Raw genomic sequence first — 23,961 nt, forward strand, 5'->3', positions numbered from 1 at the left:
TTTGACAATCCAAGGATCATAAAACCATAGCGGATTGAGCGATTAGCTTTTTGGTCATTGTTGTATAAGATACTATGCCCTTAAATATGGCAAAGATTGAATAAGTAATGCTCAAGATTGGGGGGGGGGGGGGTTGAAGGTCGATTTTTGTCAAAGTTTGATAAATCAAGGGCAATAACTTCAGAGTGAATAGTGCAAATAGAGAGTTGATATGAAAGTGTGACACCGTAGAAGCCGCGCAAAAACGACACCCGATAATAGTATACCTTATATGAGTTTGTCATACTACCAGTGTGTGTATACCACGTGATAAATTACGTCATCAATGCTACGTCGGAAGGCGATATTTTGCTTCAAATAATGACGTTAATCAAAGATAACTTAACTATAAATTCACCATATTGAATGGAACATGACGCAGTCTATGCCGATTACATAACCACGCATTTGGTCTTTTACTACAGTTTGATTGACAGTTTAGTTTCTTAAAACACTTCGATAACTCTTTTAACGAAACCGCCGCCTTATGTAGCACTGTTAAACATATTTTTTTGGAAACAGGTTTGTCGAAGTGTTTGACGAAACCTAATCAAACTCCGGTAATAACGAAGGCGGGGCTCTTTAAGCGGCATAGACGGCTATTTGTTTCATTTAAAATGGTGAAAAAAAGGTTATCTTTGTTTCATTCATCATTCGAAGCAAAATGTAGCCTTCCGATATAGCATTTATGACGTAATTTATCACGTGGTATAACACTGTACTACGCAGGAGACATAAAAAGACGTAATAACGTCTTGCGTTTTTTATGAAATGAATTTTGATGTTTTTTTCTCTCAAGAAAGTAAATATTGTTGTTGATTATGTCACATTGTTATCTTAATGCGTATACAGCTTGGGAACAAGTTTTTTTTTCTATCTTAAGGTATAAACAACGCAAGCGGAAACAAACTGAGAAATGTGGATAACAACAATTGTTTTTTAACATTTTTTTATTATTTTATGAACAATTCACAAAACATAATATATGTTTACATGTCTATTAATAAAACAAATTAATTATAACCAGCATGCATAAGGTAAACATTATGTAAAATGAAAACAAAGCTTTAAATATAAAATGGCACATGAACGAAATACGAGAGTTATGAGGAAAGGTTTGAACATGGCGTTCTTTTATTAATACAAGTCAACGATACTTTTGAATCTGTGTATTCGTCTTGCCACACATAGGAATGAAAGAAACAACTGCAGTATAATCACACAAATAAGGGCTGAAAACATTCCCCAAAACTCCCCTTCTGTGAACACGCGTTCCTCTGAAATAAATAAGAAGAAATGATGCAACATAGTCAGTTTAACCCCGATGTAATATTACATATTCGTTCACATAAGTAGATTCGAATGTATTGCGTTTTGTTAAAATATGTTTGCTGTTCCATATGCACTGCGTAAGGTTGTTCACATGGCTATCCATTTATCAACACTTTAGTCGGTAAAAGCTGCATAAGACTAGCATTTTTGGCGTGCAACCCAGAAATAACGTTCTCAAAGGGTTCAGTGAAATACGTATGTATATAACAACATTAACTTCACATACACCGTGCTCGTGTATAGATTCTTTTGTTATATGCGTACTACTTTCTGTAACCGAATTTTAACCATGATGCTTTTTCAAGGCAGAATAATTAGGGCCTAACAACCAGCAATAGCATAAATGAACGAACGTCTACCGATTGTTTTTAGTCATAGACCTTAATGATACGCTTTCGGGTTTGTGGAAACAAGCATTTTTACGCCTGACGTAGGTAAAATGGTACCTTTTTCATGTTATCAATGTCTGACTATTACTATGATGAATAAGCTGATTCCCCAGAATCGGTAAAGACGCCATCTTTTTTGAAGAATCATTATAAAATGATTTGGAAGACCATAAGGAGATTAAATCACTAGAGACAATTACCTGTGGTTGCTGATACACCTATCATGGTAGAATAAGAATGTTTTGATGTTGCTGCTGCTGTTTGTTCCTTCATATTTGACATCCAGTTCGGTGGCGGGAAACTTCTACACTGTGGGAACCAATCAGGTGGGGTTGGCTGTTGCGGAAACGAGCTGTTTAGTAATAATTCCGCACCTGGAATATATGAACACAAATCTCAAATTATTGTAGGACTACGTATCTGTTGGCGTGTGTATATCCTTTTTTGAATGCATTTTTATAGAAGATGAATAGTTGATTACTAATAATATCGCATTTTTAAAACAATGTAAATTCATATGGGACGGGACTCGTTTTAGATTCGATGTTTGAATCATATATATATATATAGTATTTGTTCTCACAATTATATTCTTATTACGTATTTATTTATATGAAACGTTTGAACATCCCTTACAAGTTTTGCTATATATATATATATATAACAGTAAGAATATAATTGTGAGAACAAATACTGCCACCTATACCGTATGGCTTGTACTCGATTATCGCAGCACACCTACCCATTAAAGCTCCATGCATCTCTGTGTCTCGAAGCACCCACACGCCCGGGTTATCGGCCCTAAACCTGATGACAACATACCCACCAGCAGGAACAGTAATCGTGTCCTTAAAGGGTGCCCGCTCCAGGTCAATTCCAGGTATATTACCATGCCTCCAGGTGAGGTCAGTCCAGGAAACAGAATTACATAGCGCACGTGTTTTATTAGCAGGAACGTTACAGTGAATGTCTTTATTATCCCCCTTCTTGATGAAGCTCTCATCCGTAGGCCGGTAACCGACTTTTAATACACGAAAACTGTTTCCATGCAAATGCACGGGAGAATGGATAATAGGAAAGTCTCCGATATTTAAAAGTGTTAGTTGAACGATGTCATTGTGCTTTACATCAATAACGTGTGTACACGTGCATTTTTCTTCGGGACCACATCCATCATTTCTTTGGCAGGGGATAACTTCTCTAGGCTGCGTAAGAGCTGATACTGACGGAAGTTTATTTTGAATACCATTGATATGACCTGCCGCTTCCCCATTATTTAAATACATCCAGCCAAAGTTCAAGAAAAAATCTTTGAAAGGACCGTCATGCGACGTAGGAACTGGAGCCACTTCATTTTTCGGTATTTTCATTGTATCTACCGAATGACATTCCCACCCTGTATGCGAAGCAAATGGACAGTTCAGTACTACACACGGATCCGCATTTGTACATTGTCGTTTCTTTGTCGATGGTTCTGCATTAGGAGCCCCATTGTACCTCAGGACACCGTATCCCGGTATTTTTCTGTAATTTCTCAGGGTTTCAACACGAATCCAGTAATTGCCGACTTTTTCAGTTGCATCAATGGTAAAGTCAAATCTTTCACCAGTGTGAATTATAATGAAATCTGTTGTAAATGGTTCAATGTCATGTCCGTCAATAGCTACGACGGTGAGTTTATGGTTGTCAATAGAAACCATATATTGCACCACAAAACCAGTGTTTATCATTCTGAAACGATATTTCTCACCCGAAGTAACACTGAACACAGTCCATGGAGTGTGCGTACTTTGAATACCATTGTCAGCAATAACGCGACCACGCCCATTTACCAGAGTTGAAGTGGTTTCCACAAAAGTCGTAAATGATCCATCAACGGTTTGAACAGGAATGAATTTCTTTCCACCGGGGTAGAAGACGTATTCCTTCACTTGAGTCATTATATCTGCATCGGCAAAACGATTATTGTAGTCCTGAATAAGCATCGTGTATTCTCTGCCCAACGATTGATCTTTTTTCTTCACTATAAAGGCTCCATAAAGACCCATGAATTTCTGCAAGAGATAAAGAATGAGATAGGCATGTTTTTTTACGTTCCTAGCCTTGGATTATGCACTGAATAAAAAAATGACTGTCTTGGACATACGATGTAGTACTGTAGATAAAAATAACATTTCACTTAATATAGAAGATTGGGCAAGTAATCTGGCCAAATACCATACTTTAAGATGCACTCTTACTCCAAAGTAAGATTTACCACAATTAATACATTAATTATTATTGTTTTGATATACCAAAAAGGAAGACTAAGTGTTGAAAATAATTTTTCAGTATTTCAACCTTATGAGACGATGGAAGATGAGAGAAAATCTTTTAGCATTCGCCAATCACTTAATATTTTTGCGTTTTCAGCTTTTAAATACACGATTACAAATTTGTTATCTGTTATTAATATTTTCCATAAATGCATTCAGTAAGTAGTTAAAAGTTTATCAGTCAAAGAGTATGTTTGTAATACATGAGTATGTGTCGATTTTGAATAAGGATGTCACTTTAAACTTGTTGCAATTAAGATATTTCGTGAAATGTTGGTCAGCTGTTTAAGCATATTGTGATATTGCTAAGTAACACTGTTATAATAATAATGTTTTTGAGAGCATACAGTCCGTTTTGGTTGGTGTGCCTTATCTGAAAGGATGACAAATAGGACTACATTAAAATTCTGCTCAGTTCTTTATGCTGTAAAACATGACAAATAACACGTCGGTCACACTCATTCAGAAACAATAGTTATGGGGTTAATGTATGCAATACAGGAAACACGTGGCGACATTGCGGAACTATGGCAATTAATTTTGCACAAAAGGTAAGGTATGACGTAGTTTCGTAGCGTTTTTGAACCTTGTTAACTAGATGATGGATTCATGTCAGATCGGACAATTCGCGCATTTAGATAAGTCCATGAGCTCTTTATTTACTGAAAATTCGGATGTGCTCACGTAGCATGCACATAAATACGAAATGGTATTTTTCCATGTGATGTATAAAAGGAAATAGTCCGATTTAAATTGTTTAAATATCGATATCATTTGTGCTAACAATTATTTATAAGATCTCGTCAATGTATTATATTTTACTTTCCTGCGCCACGAAACACAAATTGAAATCAAAATATGTTTTTTCTATATATTAATATGAAAATAGCCTGTTTCATAAAATAACTCGGAAAGAAAGTTTTGAACCCTCAGAATCTATTTCTGCCAAGTTATCATTTTCTTCAATCTTTCAATTGTTTTGTTATGGTATCAGTTAAAGTACACATATTTATTCACCGGAGTTTGACTCCAATGTAAAGAAACCTGTAACGTTTTTTTTTCAAACAAAACAGCAATAAATGGCAAAAACAATTCTTAATATAACTATGTCGGAAACAGGGAAATGAATTCAAATGAAACCAATCCATGCCAAGTTTAAGGTTGAAGTACATATGTTTATTTATCGGAGTTTTGCATCTGTAACGTGTTTTTCTTCAACTTCTATAAACAAAACAACAATAACTGGCAACAAGTAATTATCGCAATCTGTCAAGTTCTTATTTCAACTTTTCTAAAAACAGCTGTTTCAGAGCAACAAGGTTCAAGGTCATTGACGTTTACCTGGCATTAACTGAAATATGAATCGTTGGGTATCGAGACTGATAATCTCCTTTTCCAAAAATAACTTTCTCAGTTATAGCGGCAAATGCCTCATTCTAAAATGAAGGCTTAAAAACATAAATAACTCCGCAATCATGAAATAACGACATTATATTGTATTACGAAGCCCGTATGCATTGATAACAAGTTTGTGTATTTAATAGCAAAAAAGCGCAAAAATATTAAATCATTGGTGATTGCTCAAAGATTTCCTGTGATCTACTATAGTTTCATAAGGTAGAAATACCGTGTTTTATGCACCTTTCTTTCAAATTAAACTCGGTATTCTTCATAAGAACCATTGTTTTCGACATTTATTCATTCTTTTTGGAATATTTAAACAATCAATAATTATTAATTTTGGAACATCTTATTTGGGAGTAAGAATGCATCTTTTAAATATCCCCATATGCGGATATATATAGTTTGAGTATAAATACACATCTGTGAGAAGAGTGTCCATTAACTCTTCATTTAACCGATCCAACCGGTAGAATTTAATACCTTTCGTAGCTTTTTATGCTGCCATTTTGATCTATTCAATGGATGTGTGTGTGGGGGGGGGGGGGGGGTCGGAAGGGGGAGGGGGGGGGGGGTTGGGGGCGCACAATATCAGTATATCCATAGTGTTCCCGTTAATGACGTATATTCAGTGCTGTTCTATTTGTCACTGTTTTGAAAAGACGTATGCTTTATCGCATGTCTAAATTAAGTGCTTTAATAGTATGTTTGGTGTATGCTTAATTCGACACAATCGGATTCAAAGGGGCTTTGCATTGATTCGAAGTACTCGAAACCCGATGACCAAATTGCTTCCTATAAAAGAAAGGCACGGAGATGCTTTATGGAACGGATTGTTCCTATCCTAGTGCTTACAAGGGTAAAATGCTTCAACTGGAGCAAACTATTTGTTAAGGACATACCAAAACTTGCCGATCGGTTAAAAAGTACAGCGTTGAATGTATTACACACTCACTGACTATTTTTAACACCATTCGTTCAACAGCGAGGAGTCTATTGTTTAAATTGATAATATTGTTAGTGATACTGTCTATGTTAGGATATCCATTCCATGAAACGACTTGTGCGTAGATCTGAGAAACTGTGGAGAAAATATCGCAAGCCAAAAGACTATGAACTTTTCAAATCAGCACTAAATAAATATCACTATGCTCTAAGACATGAAAAAGAGTTAATTCTAAGCCAGAAAGTACTCGAGTCCAAGGGAGATTCTAAGAAACTCTACCAGTTTGTAAAGGACTTAACCGGAAGCAAGCATGAGAACCCTATGCCAACTGTGGAAGACGGAAGCAATCTAGCTGATAAGTTTGCTGACCATTTCATGGACAAAATTGAAAACATACGAGAATCTTTGAAGGACTTTGACAATTTTATCCCAGCAGTGAAAAATGTGCCAACTTTTGGATATTTTGAAGAACTTTCAGAGGAGGAAATTAGAACACATAGGATGCTATGTTGTGCCTTTAAATAAGAAAATGACCTTCAGTGACAGAAGTTTTAGAACTATTGGCCCTAAGCTTTGGAATGAACTGCCTCTGAGCCTTAGACAAAGTGATTCAGTAAACATATTCAAGAAACATTTAAAAACCCATCTTTTCAGAGATTATTATGCATTGTTTTAAAATGTATACCCATGAACTACTTACCAATATATTGCCGAGCTGTTGTCTGTTTATACGATGGTGAACACCCATCATGTTGTAAATAATTTATATACTATTCATTGAACTATGTATGTTGTTTACAGTGTGCTAATATTCGTGATTTTTTTCCATTGATTACTGGTTATTTAATTCTTGTGTCTGTATTGCTGTATTGCTTTTATTATCTTATAATTCATTATTGTACAACGCCATTGAATATGTATTCATATGTAGAAATAGGCGTTTAAGCAAATAAACAAGTTTCAAGTTTCTTTGCAATTTCATTTTTTATCATTGACAGTTATCATGTATAAAGCGTTGATCATCTTATGAAGCCGTGCTTGATGCGTAGCAATCATTACAAAAATGTTGACAATAATTTTTTAATTATTATTATTATTATTATTATTATTATTATTATTATTATTTTTATTTGATGTTTTCGGACAGGATCAATTTTTTAATGTTTATAATAGTGGATTTATAGCAATGTGCTGTGTTATTGTTTCAATATTAAGTTATGACACCGCCAATCATTATTTCTCTTTTGATTGAATATAAACTCGGACAAACCTGTAACCCGCTATTGTGTCCTTCGTAGAAATACGTTCCACTTTTGGAAGCATTGAACTTGTACGTAAACGTCTGGCCGGGCAGTATCGGACACTGCGTCACAAACGCCGCACCGTCCATCCAGGGTGTTCCTCGCATCTCCACACCATGCCAATGGATGGATGTTTCCACCCCGAGAAGGTTGTTCTTCACATGAACAATAATTGTTTGCCCTTCGTAGACAGTTAGTTCTGGTCCAGGCAACGTCTTATTTACAACGATCAAAGCGCGTTCATGGTCGGAGCCGTCTCCCAAAATGACGGCATCAGGAGAAAAAGTTTTTTTTGAAGAATCACCATACTGGTACAGTTTACCGTCCGTCTCGTTTACATACAGCTTCTTTTGAAAGCCTATTCGCATAGGGATCCAGTGCCCAATGTCCAGCCAAAACTCGCAAGTCAATGAGTTAATATTACATTGTTTACCACTGCTATACCGCATTGTAATTGAAATTAAAATAAATATAAGTATTTCCTTGAACCAATGCATGTCTATAAACTGAACTAAAATTGTTAAGTTCGCTAAATGTATGTCGATATGCTTTCAACTATGCTCCGTCTCAGTAGCTTTTGTGTTGAATGAAGATTTAACCACTTGTTCATATATATACCCTGTATATACATGTATGTCTACGTGCTATGCATGTGATATTACGTCTTGATTTTAGGGCTGCTCACATTAAAAAGTACCACAGTAAGAAATTGTTTGTCTTTACCTGCATGAACTCGAACAGTGCAAGAGAACTCGAGTCATAGATAACTTTCGTAATTATTTATGCATAACGATTAAACGATATATATTGTTTTCATATGACATAGATACATATATTTTACAATTTGTCGAACGTGGAATTTTTTCGCTGCTTTAATTAATTCAGAATTCAAAAGCATTTTAAACGGAAAAAATGCCTAAACTTTTTTGTTCAATGGTCTATCGTTGTAAAATTTGTTCGAGTTCAACAACTTTATCTTTTGTGATCTTTCTTCACTTCACAAACAAAAACGCCATAACATCACATCTGAAAAAAATGTCAATAACGAAGCGAAGTGTAATTTCTTCATTCTTGATCCCAGTTTGAAAACGATGAGACTTCAAAGGTATCGATTAAATACCATTAACATTATACAGACTTGATTTAATCTGTACGTTTTGCATCGAAACTAAGCATTGACGGATCAGAAAATGTGTTTGTATCAGTGTTAGATCGTGACGTCATAACCACTCAGGAAATATTCTACGATCTTACACCTGAATCAACAAATATCATTGTCTATATATTTTGATTATGCACAGCACAGTAAACAAGCAGTCAGGATTTTGTTACATATCAACATAAGTTCAAAGTCTAAAACATAGGTATAAGGAACGATGCAGGATTTGGCACGATGCTTTCAAAATCAATGTCCAACCCAATCCCGCGATTTGGTTAACTTTAAAATAAACCTCAACATGAGTCTGAAAATATCAAGAGTTTTTAGGCATGTCCATGCAAGTTCAGAGTATTAGTTGACTACTTAAACATGTAACCTTGGTCACAGGGAAATTTTACAGTACATTTCAAATAGCAGTATTAATATCGTTTTTACTACTTAGTACTTGTGTGAAATAATGGCTATGCAATGCAGAATGCAGTAAAAGTGCAGTTCGGAAACCGGTTAATGGGAATACGTTTTCGTAGGAGATTTTAATCTAACACGATCAGAGTAAAAGAGAATGCATTGATAAGACGATTAAACTTTTAAAATCAAGTTTATAGCTTTGTATGCTTACCACTGTGTGGTCTAGTCAAATGAAAAACGCGGAGAAAAAAATCATTCCATTAAAATAATATAAAGGTACGATCAAACCCCACACCTTGAACGTAAAACAATCAAAGCGCTGAAAGTGTTGAAAGGCTGTCGTGTAGATGACTGAACAAATGTTATGTACTTTCAAGCGAAAAGCAATAAATCGAGTTCTTTCATGCTTTTCGATGAAATATCAAGTTTTATCAGTGAAATAATAACAGTGAAAATATCAATTTCATATTTTCACTGCCAAATAAGGAGTGAAAATATCAGCTTTTAGAACTTCTTTTAAAGTCATTTGCAGTTACTTCCCTTTGATTAAAACGAAACACTTCACTTTAAACAAGAAAATGTTTCAAAAAAAGGTTACATACGTTGCTCGAAGATAAATAGTATGCTATATCATCGTTCAAATATAGATTGAACTGTTCGTCGTTGTTATACAAGAAACGAACTTCCCGGAAAAATGCACACCACAATTTACAGATTAACTGATTGGTTTTATACCCCACCCACGCCTCAAAATCTGTCAAAAACCTATTGTGGTCGTCACTCCTTACCTGGAAATCGACCTGTCTTCAAGCGAATCAGACTGGTCTCTGACAGTGAGATGACTGAATATCCATATCATAAAACACACGCTTAAACTAAGAAAAACGTTTTATATCCAGTGATTATCCGCAATTGTTTTACTAACACGTTCTATTTTTCAAATGCTTATTCAATAAATGGCGGCGTAGTAATTTGATTGTGTATTCATGCCCTGTGTAATTAAAAGTGTTTTTGTTCTTTTTTGGAACATAGATACACCAGTAAAGCTTTCATCAGCTATAGTTTTGCGTGAGGGGCGTCCCACTCGTAAAACTTTGGTTTTCTTCTATGACACTCGTGAAATAAAATACGATCTTACACTGAAATAAAGAAATATCCTGTATGTCATTCATGTGATGCACTTGCTTAAAAAAGGTAAAATATGCTAAATTTAATAATAATAAGCACAATTATATCGTCCTTACTTAATCAAGTATACAATGTCCTATACGATTCCTATTTCAAAGCTCCTTAGTTTGAATCGCTTTAAGTCAGATAAGATTCAAGGGACAAAATGAGAATATAACTTTTATCATGCTCTTTCAATGGCTGAATCTGACTTCAAGAAAGTTTTCCGTCAACAGGTTTCGCATATCTGCAGCAAGCGGACCAATCAGTTCAAATGGTGCTTTAAAGATAAATTCATGAATGTGTCGGGTTTAGAAAATGTGTGATTTAATGGGACTCGCTCATGTTTTGGCACAGCCCTGAGTTTTCCCGGTGATGCATCTGAAAACATTGATAATATATATATATATATATATTGACTATTTGATACCGAAATTGCAGCAAAAATACAGTTAAATAGAAACACACGTAATGTAGTGGGTAAAGAAAAAATGAAAACTGGCAGAAAATTTATTCCATATCAATATTCATACGAAAAACTACAGAAACAAACTCAGTAGCAAAAAGTTTAAACATAAACCCGGTTTAAAGGCACTGGGTAAACGCCAAAGACATAGAACATAAAAACAAAAAATCACAAACAAGAAACATGGAAAAACAGCAACCCGTACACAAGCTGACGCACATTTTAACCTTAATTGACGACTTTTGCAGCCGCACGTGATTATATATATATATTGACTATTTGATACCGAAATTGCAGCAAGAAATACAGTTAAATAGAAACACACGGAATGTAGTGGGTAAAGAGAAAATGAAAAGTGGTAGAAAATTTATTCCATATCAACCCGTACACAAGCTGACGCACATTTTAACCTTTATTGACGACTTTTGTAGCAGCACGTGATAATAACAAACAGCCAATCACACTGCAGCATTCTGCTGAATTAAGTTACTAACGTCATTCAGTATTGTGGACCCCAAAGACAATATTTGCGCATATATCAATATTTCTTGAAGGGTTCCGGGTGTCAGTATCTTAGTTTAAACGTTGCTTATGATTCTTCACACTTTATTTTGTAATAAAAACATCCGTTAAAAAGTGCATTTTACAAGCCATGAAATAGTCCATTTTAAAGGATAAATTTATTTTTTGTTATACCTTTATACCTTTGAAAATAAAAGTGCAATTGAATATGTCTGCATGGTGCTGTGGTATCTGCAGCGTTCATTTTGATAAATTGTGTGAATATCACAAAGCATGGCGGTTTGTCCTTATCTCAACTCAATTCAACTCAATATTATTTTATTATATCACAGTTTACATTGAAGTTTAAGCATATGAAAACTCAATATTACTACATGTGGACCGTAGACCACCAAATTGAGTAAAAAACAGATGGGCATTAGGGTAATTTTTTTTATATGGACAAGTCCGTATTATTCACTTACAGTCAGTGATATAATAACAAGAAACATTCGCTATCTATTTTCCATTATTTATGACATATTATACTGGTATGTTTACATGCTCATTTTGTCATGCACATAAGTTTTGATTTCACAATAATTTTTAAATTTTACAGTCTTATGTTCCCTCCTACCAATTTCAATTTTAAATACATATACTCATGAACAAATACGCTTTGTTGCAATGCACATTAAAATGCCACATGGAAGAAATGCTATTACAAACTTCAAGTTTATTAAATGTCACTTTTTTTAATTTAATTTTATTTCAGCACATTCCATTTGCCCATTTGCAACACAGTTATTGCATACTGGCCCAGGAATAGACTCCTCGTGACTTGGCTCCCCACTTGCAGAATAAAAAAAAACTACGTGTATAAACTAGACATTGCTTTTAAGAAAAAACGCTTGTCTCCCACATGGTGTGGACTTAGCTGCGAAATTAGCGTTGATGGACATAACATTTGTACTTTTGGACTTGAGATGAACCCTATAGAGTTTATATACTGATCATGATCATGGTGACCTTGATCTACTGATTTCAAAATCTACTAATCGTGACTATCTTGCATACCAAGTATGAAGTTCCTGGGCCCAAGCATTTATTAATAATTGAGCGGAAACCGTTTGTTCAACTCGAAATCACCGCGACCTTGTCCATTGACCTACAGGGATCATCTTCTAGTTGTGATTTCCTGGCATTCAGGTTTAAATTCCCTGGGTGCAAGCTCTCTTTCGTTATTGAGCCGAAACCTTTTTAAGCTTAAGGTACCCGTGACTTTGATCTTTGACCTTTTTACCTCAAAGTCAATAGAGGTGATCTACTAGTCATTACCTACTGGCATACAAAGTATGATATTCTCGGATGCAAGCGTTCTTTAGTTATTGAACGGAAACTGTTTTAACCTCAGATTCACCGCAACCTTGGCCTTTGACAATCTGATCCCACAATCAAAAGGGGCTAACTAATCATGATCAACTGGCATATCGTGTTTGAATATATTGGGCGCAAGCGTTCTGTTATTGAGAAGAAATAATTTTTATGCTTAAGGTCACCGCCAACATAGCGTTTTCCCCTTAAAGTCGACCTTGAATTTTGACCTACTAATCTCAAAATAAATAAGAGTTATCAAACTTATCATGACCAACTTGCATACCAAGGATGAAGTTTATGGGTTCAAAGGAAAGACTGACGGTCGGATGATTACACGGACTGACTTACTCGACAGATAGGGCAAAAACAATATTTCCTCTTGAATGCGGAGACATAACTTATAGGCGTTGTGGTATGGACTTGCTTTGGGGAACAGCGCTGCTCCACACGAATACCTTAATTCTTCCTCAACCCGAACCAGCGCCTCAATGTGATACCTGTCATGACGGCGATAACAGTTTATAACACACACTTTTCCGCATTCCAGACAGAGTAGAAGGCTTCGGGTATTGGTAACAAAATTAAGAACATCTTTATACATAAAAAGGCGTTCATAAAATACCATTCAATGTCCTCCTAATGACAGTGACTAAAGCCGGCCGATCACCGATCACCGATTTGAACCAGACTAATTGGATTGGTAGGTTAACGTTTTACCAACCGCTGACTTGGCCGGCTCAGAATTGCTCATTCAGAATAAGCATACAAATTTATCTACCTTTGTTTAGCTGTTTTTCCATCTGGTTTCAACTGATCTTCCTAAGTGAATAACAAGTTTAAAAAGATAATTACAATATCCTATTAAATACGTATATGCATGTCCTTACCGTCCATACTAGCTCTACTTTTGCCATTTTGTCTATCCCAATAATGTCTTATAGTGACTATTTATTTTCCGTTGAATTTCTTGAACGGATCAGGTCGGCATTGAAGCTTTGTTCCAGTTGATCGAATCAGATTATTTTAACAATACCAGCAGTCTTGTGCATCTTCACATTTACGCATTTAGAAGAGCTATGACAAACAAACATTCATTTAGGGCCGGCAGCAATCAAAAGTGGGTGGGGAAGGTCAAAAACAAAAACGTTTAAAAAGTACATGTTTTGAGGAACGATCTTATTTGGGAGTGAAACATTTATTCTTGGAGACATTTTTTGGGTTAGTTAGGAGTTAAACATTTTTTTCACAATATTACGGAAATGTTTGTCGACATTAGTACTTCGTTTTTATGTCAAAATGCCCCAGACTACCTATTCGACAATCTTGATGATATCTCGTCAAATAAGAAAGTTATTCAGAAAAATAATTAAATTTCGTGCATGAAATTCATTTCCGGGTTATAAAAATGCACATATCTTTTTTTTAAAAAAGCTGCAATCAACACAAAGCCACAAGACATTGTTGATTGGGCAGTTCCGATTAATTTGACTCACAAATATATTCTTTTTGTATTAAGACATTTCCGAGAAAACGTAAATGCTTTTTAATTAGAAATCTGATAAAATATATTTCGTAAAAAATGCTAAACTCCTAATAACAGTTTTTCATGTTGCATCGGATATATGAGTCATGCTTGTGAAATATTGAATCTCAAAACTAAACAGAAGTTGATTTTTAAAAACATTTAAAATGTTGGCCCCTTAATCGACTTTTGCATCGCTGCTGATCCTTAATCGGATTGGAACCACCAAGTTTTCATTTAAACACTCATAGGTTGATAGGAATTTGGCCATGATCCCTGAGAAAGTAACATTTATTATTGGTTTTATTAACAATTTGTCGGCGCCCGGCTACCGATTACATTAAACATTAAAAAACAACAATATTTTTTTCACCGTCACTGCGAAGAAGCTGAGCACCTGTTAACGATAGTGCTGTATGTTTACTAAGTGATTAACAAGACATATAACATTTATGTCAAATAAAGTGTGCTTTTGTGCTTTATTACAAAAAGAAAAGAAAGTCAAGTGAATAATGGTTAACATTTATGCCAAGTTAGCAAAATCTTAATACTGTTCTGCCTATTGAATGAATAATCGCTCAATAACTAAAACATAAAATAAAAAAAACACACACAAAAAAAAAACACTCATCTTGCCACACGTGTTTTATAAACTCTTTTAAAGGCAATGCTTATCAGAATGTTGCATGATATGAGAACTGTTTGTGTTTTATAATTTTGTGAGTATCTAATCGGTATTGTATATTGCCCGTGTGTCTGACTCATGATATTGAATGTGTTCAAAGTCCGTGCGAGCGAAGACTTATTCTTTTAACTTAATACTTAAACATCACCAACAACATAGCGAAAGCCATATTCCTCTAAACGTCATCAAGGACAAATACTGCTAAAACATATTTAATTTTTAATTTTATATGCGTTGAAACTTTTACGATATTTTTGCAAAAAAAATCAATTAATTTGATCAATACATTCCTAGGATTAAGCGTCTAAAACAACTCAGGCCTTGTTTATGTTAATGTGTATGTTGATAAATTAATCGTTGTTACCATTTATATTTATACTGACTAGGCCCAAATTTCTCAAAACTATTTAAGTTTGTTATGACAGGACAGCTAAATTCACTAAAAAAAATAATTATAGTTTGTGTTATATTTACCTCTTTATTAAAAATAGGATTTAAACATGATTTATCTTTATGAAATCATTATTAATAATTTTTCATTTATCCAATTCAAATTTTAAGTATGTATTTTGGCTTATTAAATAAGCTATTGAAGCTTGTTAACGTAAGAAGTTGCGAGAAATTGGGACCTGGAGCTTTCAAGAGTCACTTGTTATCTGCATTAATTATAACAGCATTGGAGACATATAAGTCAGCTATATTATTTGGTTTATTTCAAATTTTGTTCACATCACCGTTTAAGATTAACATCTATGTAGTCAATCACGTTATTTCTTATATCAATCGACCCAATATCGTTACATAACTAATTACAGTTGATTGAGAATTACATCCCTTTAAAATGTCCCCTTTGATTTGCTAATATTTCATGCATGGTTTTCTGCTTATTTCTAAATCTATTGTGTCTAGAGTTGGCCTTGGTTAACATATGAGTCATCCCCAAATTCATCATCGTCCCTGGCATTCGGATCGGGTACATTTGGGTCGACAAATCCTCTCTTCTCGATCATAATCTTCAGCTGCCTGCTTCGAAGATCCATACTGGCCCATACTGCTACAGCTATGCCTACTCCCTGCAATAAAAAGTTGCTGAGTGATGAACGGCCAAAACTTCAATTTACGGTCATGCCATATAAAAAACGTATGTTTCTCGACAGGAAGTCATCCATAAACAATGAACACAGAGAAAGCAGTGTCTTTAGAATGTTTTCATATGCACACAATATAAACGAATGAGAGACATGTGTTGACGATGTTTGACCCGGATCAACACCGACGGTATTTGAACCTTTACATTGGTCTTCATATAATTTGATTCGTTTAACATTGTTGTGCATTTTCATTGATTAAATACATATCTTGATCTAAGCAATGATACTGATATAACGTTACTGAACAGATTATTTAGCCTAAACTTCAAGTAAAAGGGATACATTGATAAAACAGCAGCTTAAAGACGGTTCACCTCCTTCCCGCTTCCAGATTGTTCGTAAGTTTCCGCTGACAACTCCAAGAAGATACCCAACATTAACAATGAAGATATTTGGAGAACTGTGAAATGTTTTTTAAGTTGTGGTGTTGGTGTGGAGTTGTCGTTTACTGTTTATATGGCATCAATCTTCACGCTTTAAACGGGAACTTAGTTAAAGTGTTGGCTACTTGGATTGTCCCGGTTAAGGGTGGGCTACTGTGATTGTCCTGGTTGAAGTGTTTGATACTCGGCGTGTCCTGGCAAACGTGTTGGCTACTTGGCTAGTCACAATTAAAGTGTGGGCTACTGGGCTTGTACTTGTTAAAATGTTGGCTACTGGGCTTGTCCTGGTTTAGTTTTGGCTACCGGACTTGTACTGGTTAAAGTGTGGGCTACGGAGTTCGTCCCGGTAGGTTGCATAATTTTATATGCAACATGTTATAGATGAATACAGCAGTAGAACACCGGAATGTAAAATAAGGGTTAATGTGGTGTCGCCCAGTCTACTGCAGAACTGATCAAACTATTTGGGTGTTAGTAAATGTAAGGCTTCCAGACCTATCTATTTAGTTTAACTAGTTTTCCCTGGTGACTGGTTTTCTTTTAAAGCTTTTTAATAAACTATTAATAACCGGGATTTTTCCGGAAAAATGGACTGAGGGTTAAATAGTCCAAATACATAGAAAGGGCAATTTAAACTAAGTTGGAAATTTCGAGAAATCACTATATTAAGTGTTGATATGATTAAAAGTCGGCTTTTAATATGATCCGAATATTACAATGTAAATATCGAAGTTCAAGCTCGATTCAGAGCTTAAATGAGTACCGTTGATAACATGTTTGTATCACAAAATTTAATTAACCCCATGTTCTTAATGAAAACAAGCAGTTATTTTGTGTTTTCGTTGATTTTACAAAAGCGTTTGACTATATATTACGAGGCAATCTGTGGTATGAATTGTATATATTAGGACTAAGAGGTGATCTCTTTTCATTAATAAAGTCTATGTATAATAATATATATTCAGGAGTTAAACACCAAAATGAGCTAAGTAAAGTGTTTGAAAGTCATTTCGGTGTCCGTAAAGGCGAATGTCCATCTCCGTTATTATTTTCATTGTATATTAACGATCTAGAGGAAGTATTATATCTCAAAGAGGCCAAAGGGGTCGACACAGTATTGTTAAAGTTCTTTCTACTCTTATATGCAGACGATATTGTAATTTTTGCTAACTCAGCAGCATAACTGCAAGCGAACATTAGTATATAAGAGGAAGATTGTAACAAATGGAAACTTAAGGTTAATAAAACCAAAACAAAGATACTGGTTTTAGGGAAGGGGATATAATTAAATCCATGCTTAAAGTTTTAAGTATGCCTAGTGATAAATATGTTAATACCGTCTTTAATGTAATGATAAATGATGTTGTAAAATTTCCAAATAAAACAAACTGGGCAGTACATGTTAAAACAATATTGAGTAATATGAGGTTTCATCACGTGTGGCTTGCCCAAGGAGGTGATATTTCACGTTTTGTGTCATTGATGAAGCAAAGAATACGAGACGTTTTTGTTCATAATTTAAACAGCAGATTTTCAGGCTCCTCGAGAGCTTTATTTTAAAGAAAGATTTCTATTTTTGAATTAAAACTCTATTTTAAGTGCGTTATTGAACAGAAATTCAGAATTGCTTTGGGCCAGTTAAAATTATCGTCACATCGGTAAAATATAGAAGATGGTAGGTGGAATAATACAATTTTGGAACAAAGACTTTGCCTTCATTGTTATGTCTTAGAAGACGAATACAGATCATACTGGTTTGTAAAAGAATCTTTCTTTTTGTGTGTTTAAAGCATTTGCCAAGAGAAAGAATTTCATTTCTTTACATAATACATAATTATTATAAATTTTAATAACAGCCGTTAAGTATTTGTAAAATGATTTGTAGATAATCATTTTTTCATTAACTTTTGCTACTGGTTTTGTTACTTTAAAAATATCAACTAGTTAAAAAGCTTGTATAAACCGTCAAGCAAATATTAAATAATGGAAAATGATCATTATATGACTATTATAGTCTACTTCATTGGTTTATAAATGTGTGATGTTATGTGTGGAAATAAACTTGTGTTATGTGTGTTCTATTATCACACGCGACTTATTATTGCATTACTGATATTATGAGTGTGCTAATATAGTAGTGATTATAGTTTATCGTTTGGGGTCATTATTGGGCCTATTATTTAGGATTAAGGTAAAGTAAATAACAACGTTGCCAATGCCATCGTTAAACTTTTGAATCTTTACTGTTCCGGAAGTTAAATGAAATCACTTGTTATCTGCTGGATTTCAGATTAATACTTTATCTGTACCTCTTTTATTTCAACATACAGGCATCAGATAATTCATAGCTAATCACGTTGTTAACTTTAATAAAGATTTGAACAATCGGCTCATCGTCTACGACTAAATGGTTTCTGAAAATATCGCTCAAGCCGTTCCTAGTTGGCGCTCGTAGATATGTACTTATAGTTACTGGCAATGAACAGATTCAATCAAATTTAGGATGCTGTTTTAATGGGTAGTTTGTTTCCGAAGATTATTTTCCCAAGGATGTTTTAGTTTTATGTATTTTACAAACTGCGTATGAGGTATTTGTTAACCTTTTAAAGCAATATAATCATTTAAAAACTATGGTCATGATTCCAGGTGTGAAACTAGCCAGGGGCGTTTCCAGGATTTTACGTTAAAGGGGCGTATCCTTTTGACTTGCGCCCCTCCCTCAGAACCGAAATCAAGTTTGTTAAAAGTGTTGGTATGTGGGGTTTGGTATCCCATTTTTTTTTTTAAATTTCTAGTCCGAAATTATGCTTTTTGGGTGTATTTTATTACTTTTTTCTCCTACATTGGAATAAAAAGTAAACTTTGGCGATCTTAGTGCTAGTTCTAGCCAGGCTTAATGGAGCCCACCAATCATTATTTTTTCTTGCAATCAAAAACATGATACTTTCAAAACAAAGTTGTACTCTGTACGTGTGCAGGGACCGGTCAACAATTCATATCCTGTTATTTTACGAGTCGGCAAAATAAATAGTAATATTTAACTATGTGACAGTCATGGCCATACAATGAGATCTTCTGATTATTCACAATATAACGTCAGCGGTTGAAAAGACAATGCGTATTAGACAAATATAATCATGATTAAATACAATAACAACCAAAGTTGAGAAAGCGGGAGATTGTATATCGTTCAACGACACTTTAAATGCTGTTCTGACGTATTTGATGCTAATTCTCTGTAAAAACTGTCTTTCAAAGTTGTTTTTCAGGATGTGGCGTGAGGCGGCATAATTTACAGCAGTGACATTACGTCCTTTTGTGGTATATACACTAATGTTTCATAAAAGTAAAAACAACAAAAACAACTAAAACTAAAAACACGTTGGATATGTTTACTTTGCGGCTTAACGTCCAGAATAAAATAACAATAATAAATTAAGAGGAATCATAACATCAACCACTGCGCCGTAAACAAAACGCGCTTATTCACATTAGTCAAACATCAAAATGTGCAGTATTTCTACCAAGCTGATGGGAATATGACGTTAATTGTACAATTAAAATATCGCTATGCAAGTTTAGACGTATTGTATATCATATATAAATATTAATGTATTTAAAAAGTAATACTATATTGATACATCATAAACAATAATGCAATATGACATTTGCCACACATGTACAATCGTTTTAACACAAAGTTGAAGTTGAACATTCTTCAACGAGACCAATGGCTTTATTTTCATTAAGAGAGGATTAATTGGCCTTGTCTTCACCTACATATCATCATGATAACAGATATAATGAATAGTTTCGTTACTGGGACCTTGACATAGTTTCAATGAATAACTTGAAACAGAAACATGAATATTTTTGTCTTTTTTTACTTAAACATACGCTCAAGTGACATTGATATCACTGCGCTGAAGGTGCAATATTTATAACGATCTTACACTAAAGCAAGCAAGTATCCTGTATGTAAAATTGGTTTGTTATGCACCAGTCAATTGGAACCACGCCCCCCAGGTCCGTTAAATAGCGGGGACTTTCGGGGATAAACTGCTGGTAAAATCCCCGCCAAATGCCCCCAAACCTCAGGGACCCTAAGTAAGGCCTATTCCCCGCTATTTTTGGTGCCAAGACAAAACCACCGCATTCATCCGGCACTGCGGGGCCACCTGGAAGGTAAAAACATGGCCCATTTCCCGGGCTACCCCGATACCCCGGGGGGGGGGGTACAATTGACTGGTGCATTAGTAGTCGTTTCTTTCCAGTTTCGTATTTTTGCATCAAAAACAATGTATTGCCAACAGTAAGTACTGAACAAGAACGATGGTTGACAGGTTTCCGCTTCATTACAAATGCCATTATGACAATAAAACGCAATCTGTAGCTTTGTTGGTTCGTATTATTGTAAATATACAGTAGTTTTCTAGAACATTAACTGATTTTGAACATTTAATTATACATTACTGACTATCTTAATTGGGTTATAAGGTAGATCCGAACTTTAAATTGGTACCAACTGAGTTTTCCATTCGTCTGTTGCTTTTTGGGTGTCCAAAACAGGCTACGTTTCTAGCATCATATTACTTATTATTTCCAGTGTGGGGTGGGGATTTTGCTCATTAGACAAGCAGAAAGACAGACTTACAGGGAGGTACCCAATGTGTCCAAAATTTGGGGCGATTACAATGTTAAAGGCGTGGATACATAGCAAACTCGCTTAATGGAACATGTTTCCTTTGTCGACAGTACTAGTATCATTCATCCTCACGCAGTTTTGATATGTCATCATCATGCAGACTTACAGTGAATGTTGTGTGTATGCATTAAATAGGTGAAGTACGTTGATAAATAATCACGCACTATGAGATAACATAATTAAGCGGGGTTTTGGGTCGACGTTTCGGTGTTGCATTGACGTAAATATGTATTCAAGGTAATGCTGAGCTATATGGTAATAAACAGCTAAGTAACAAATCTTGCGCTGCACATTAATAAACATACCATAAACCATTTATTGTACAATCATTATCCATACAGGTACTTACGAACCTAAAACATATACAAACAAAATCTAAACATGATCTCCTCAAATAATAGCAATTGAGGTAGTTGCACATGAAATCAAGGAAAGATATTCTGTGGAAGGATTGTTTTAACAGGATTGTTGCTTTACCGGTCTATTGTTTATCATGATAACATGTATTAGATATATGCAATCCAGAAATAACCTTTTTATAAAATTCAGTGAATTATAATTTATGTATTGATAGCAAACTACTACGCTACATTAATGCTATATTTGCCCTTTGATGTACAAATATTTTGTTATGGGCCGGTGTCCTTTGTCAAATAAACTTATGAAATTAAATTAATGAATGAATGAAATGAACAAAATCTATATAAATAATTGCTTTTCAATATGTAGTTTAAAGCCTTGAATGCTTTATAATAGAAGATTTCTTTAACACCATGCTCCAATGATGAAAATAGCATTCTTATACAAAGCCTAATAAAATCATAAATAGATAAAGCCCACTACCCTACCTATTTTTAAAAAGGATGTAACCCTAACCTAACCAAAATGCCGCAAAATTGATGGTCTTTAAAAAAATCCAAAAACTCTTGGGAATGTAAATATTACACAAATTCAACCAAAACAAAAACAGTGGGCTCATCTTCATCCCGTTATGGGGGTCTTATGATGTCGAGAAATTGAGGCCAGTTTAGTGATGATTTGATAGTCATTGATAGCAAATGTAGAGAGAGAGATAAGAGCGAGAGAGGTAATAGCGAGCGAGAGAGAGAGAGGGAGCGAGCGAGAGAGAGAGAGAGAGAGAGAGAGAGAAAGAGAGAGAGAGAGAGCATTTGCTGACACCACAGCAGTTTATTGTAAAATATGCATGCCTACAACATGGACAAACAAATGTACTCCTCGATCGCCCATACTTTTTATTATCTTTGAGATTTTATTGTTACTTTTTTACTATTGTGAAATTGATATTGTACTTCCGAAATTAACAGAACCCTAAGTGGTGCGCTAGAACTTTGGTTAAGTGTATAATGATATTAATCAATTGATTAAGGTGGATGTAAAATGTGTCTGTTGTAGTTTATGCGTATTGTATATGCGTATTATAATTGTTTGTCACCTTTTTTATAGTTGGCCACCTATTAAGATCACTGACAAATGAGTTCTCCCAATAACATACATTGCCTTTTAAGAGAGGGGGCGTTAGAAAAAGGTTAAATGTTTACCGGCGTTTGGAACGTGAGTATATACTTAAGGGACAGATTGGAACGTCAGTATATACTTAAGGGACATATTGGAGCGTGGGTGTATACTTAAGGGATAGAATGGAGCGTGAGTGTATACTTAAGAGACAGATTGGAACGTGACGGTATACTTCAAGGACAGTTTGGAACGTGCGTGTATACTTCAAGCCGTAGGACAGTTTGGAACGTGAGTGTATACTTCAAGGACAGATTGGAACGTGAGTGTATACGTCAAGGACAGTTTGGAACGTGAGTGTATACTTCAAGGACAGTTTGGAACGTGAGTGTATACTTCAAGGACAATTTGGAACGTGAGTGTATACTTCAAGGACAGTTTGGAACGTGGATGTATACTTCAGGGACAGATTGGAGCGTGAGTGTATACTTCAGGGACAGATTGGAGCGTGAGTGTATACTTAAAGGACAGTTTGGAGCGTGAGTGTATACTTCAGGGACAGTTTGGAGCGTGAGTGTATACTTAAGGGACAGATTGGAGCGTGAGTGTATACTAAAGGGACAGATTGGAGCGTGAGTGTATACTTAAGGGAAAGATTGGACATGAGTGTATACTTAAGGGGCAGATTGGAGCGTGAGTGCATACTTCAGGGACAGATTGGAGCATGAGTGTATACTTAAGGGACAGATTGGAACATGAGTGTATACCTCAAGGATAGTTATGGACGTGAGTGTATACCTCAAGGACCGTTTGGAACATGAGTGTATACCTAAAAAACAGTTTACAATTTGAGTGTATTCCTGAAGGACAGTTTGGGTCGTGACTGTTTACCTCATTGACAGTTTGAAAACTGAGTTTATACCTCAAGAGCAAGGCTCCCGACACAGCAACCTGCCATAAGTAGCCCATAGTACCACAAGTACCAGTTGAGTTCCTTCCAACAGGGCTGAAAATGACGGAAAGACATAAATACTTACGCGTATTACCTGAAATTTACTTTTTATGAAAAAAGGGGTTAACCAATCTGTACTGAACCTTTTAAATGCATTTGTAAAATTTAGAACAATAAATTAATATTTACCGGCTTTTAATTTCGTAGAACAATTCGCTTCCTTAGTGCAAGAACCCAATAACTGCTTCTTTTTCGTTGTGCAGTTATTGAGTTATTGCACCAAGGTGAC

At 35.0% G+C, this 23,961-nt stretch overlaps 2 protein-coding genes across 3 annotated transcripts in view; both read right to left on the reverse strand.

Moving 5' to 3' along the window:
• Positions 1 to 971: 971 nt before the first annotated feature.
• On the reverse strand, positions 972 to 8,305 carry LOC128233535 (uncharacterized). The gene is made up of 4 exons (XM_052947251.1): positions 7,693 to 8,305; positions 2,503 to 3,814; positions 1,961 to 2,134; positions 972 to 1,316 (listed from the first exon to the last, which is right to left on the reverse strand). The coding sequence occupies exons 1-4, from the start codon at positions 8,218 to 8,220 to the stop codon at positions 1,177 to 1,179; spliced, it is 2,154 nt and encodes a 717-aa protein (XP_052803211.1). The 5' UTR covers positions 8,221 to 8,305; the 3' UTR covers positions 972 to 1,176.
• A 7,353-nt stretch (positions 8,306 to 15,658) lies between these two features.
• LOC128233418 (tetraspanin-1-like) overlaps positions 15,659 to 23,961 on the reverse strand; it is a 57,852-nt gene continuing 49,549 nt past the window's right edge. For both annotated transcript variants that reach the window (XM_052947085.1, XM_052947086.1), the window contains 2 exons: positions 23,643 to 23,726; positions 15,659 to 16,081 (listed from right to left, as the gene is read on the reverse strand). In XM_052947085.1, the coding sequence (XP_052803045.1) occupies positions 15,914 to 16,081; positions 23,643 to 23,726 (252 nt within the window). In that variant the 3' untranslated portion in view covers positions 15,659 to 15,913. The remainder of the gene's footprint in view (positions 16,082 to 23,642; positions 23,727 to 23,961) is intronic.

This window comes from Mya arenaria, chromosome 5, assembly GCF_026914265.1.
Source record: "Mya arenaria isolate MELC-2E11 chromosome 5, ASM2691426v1".
NCBI classification, from domain to species: domain Eukaryota; kingdom Metazoa; phylum Mollusca; class Bivalvia; order Myida; family Myidae; genus Mya; species Mya arenaria.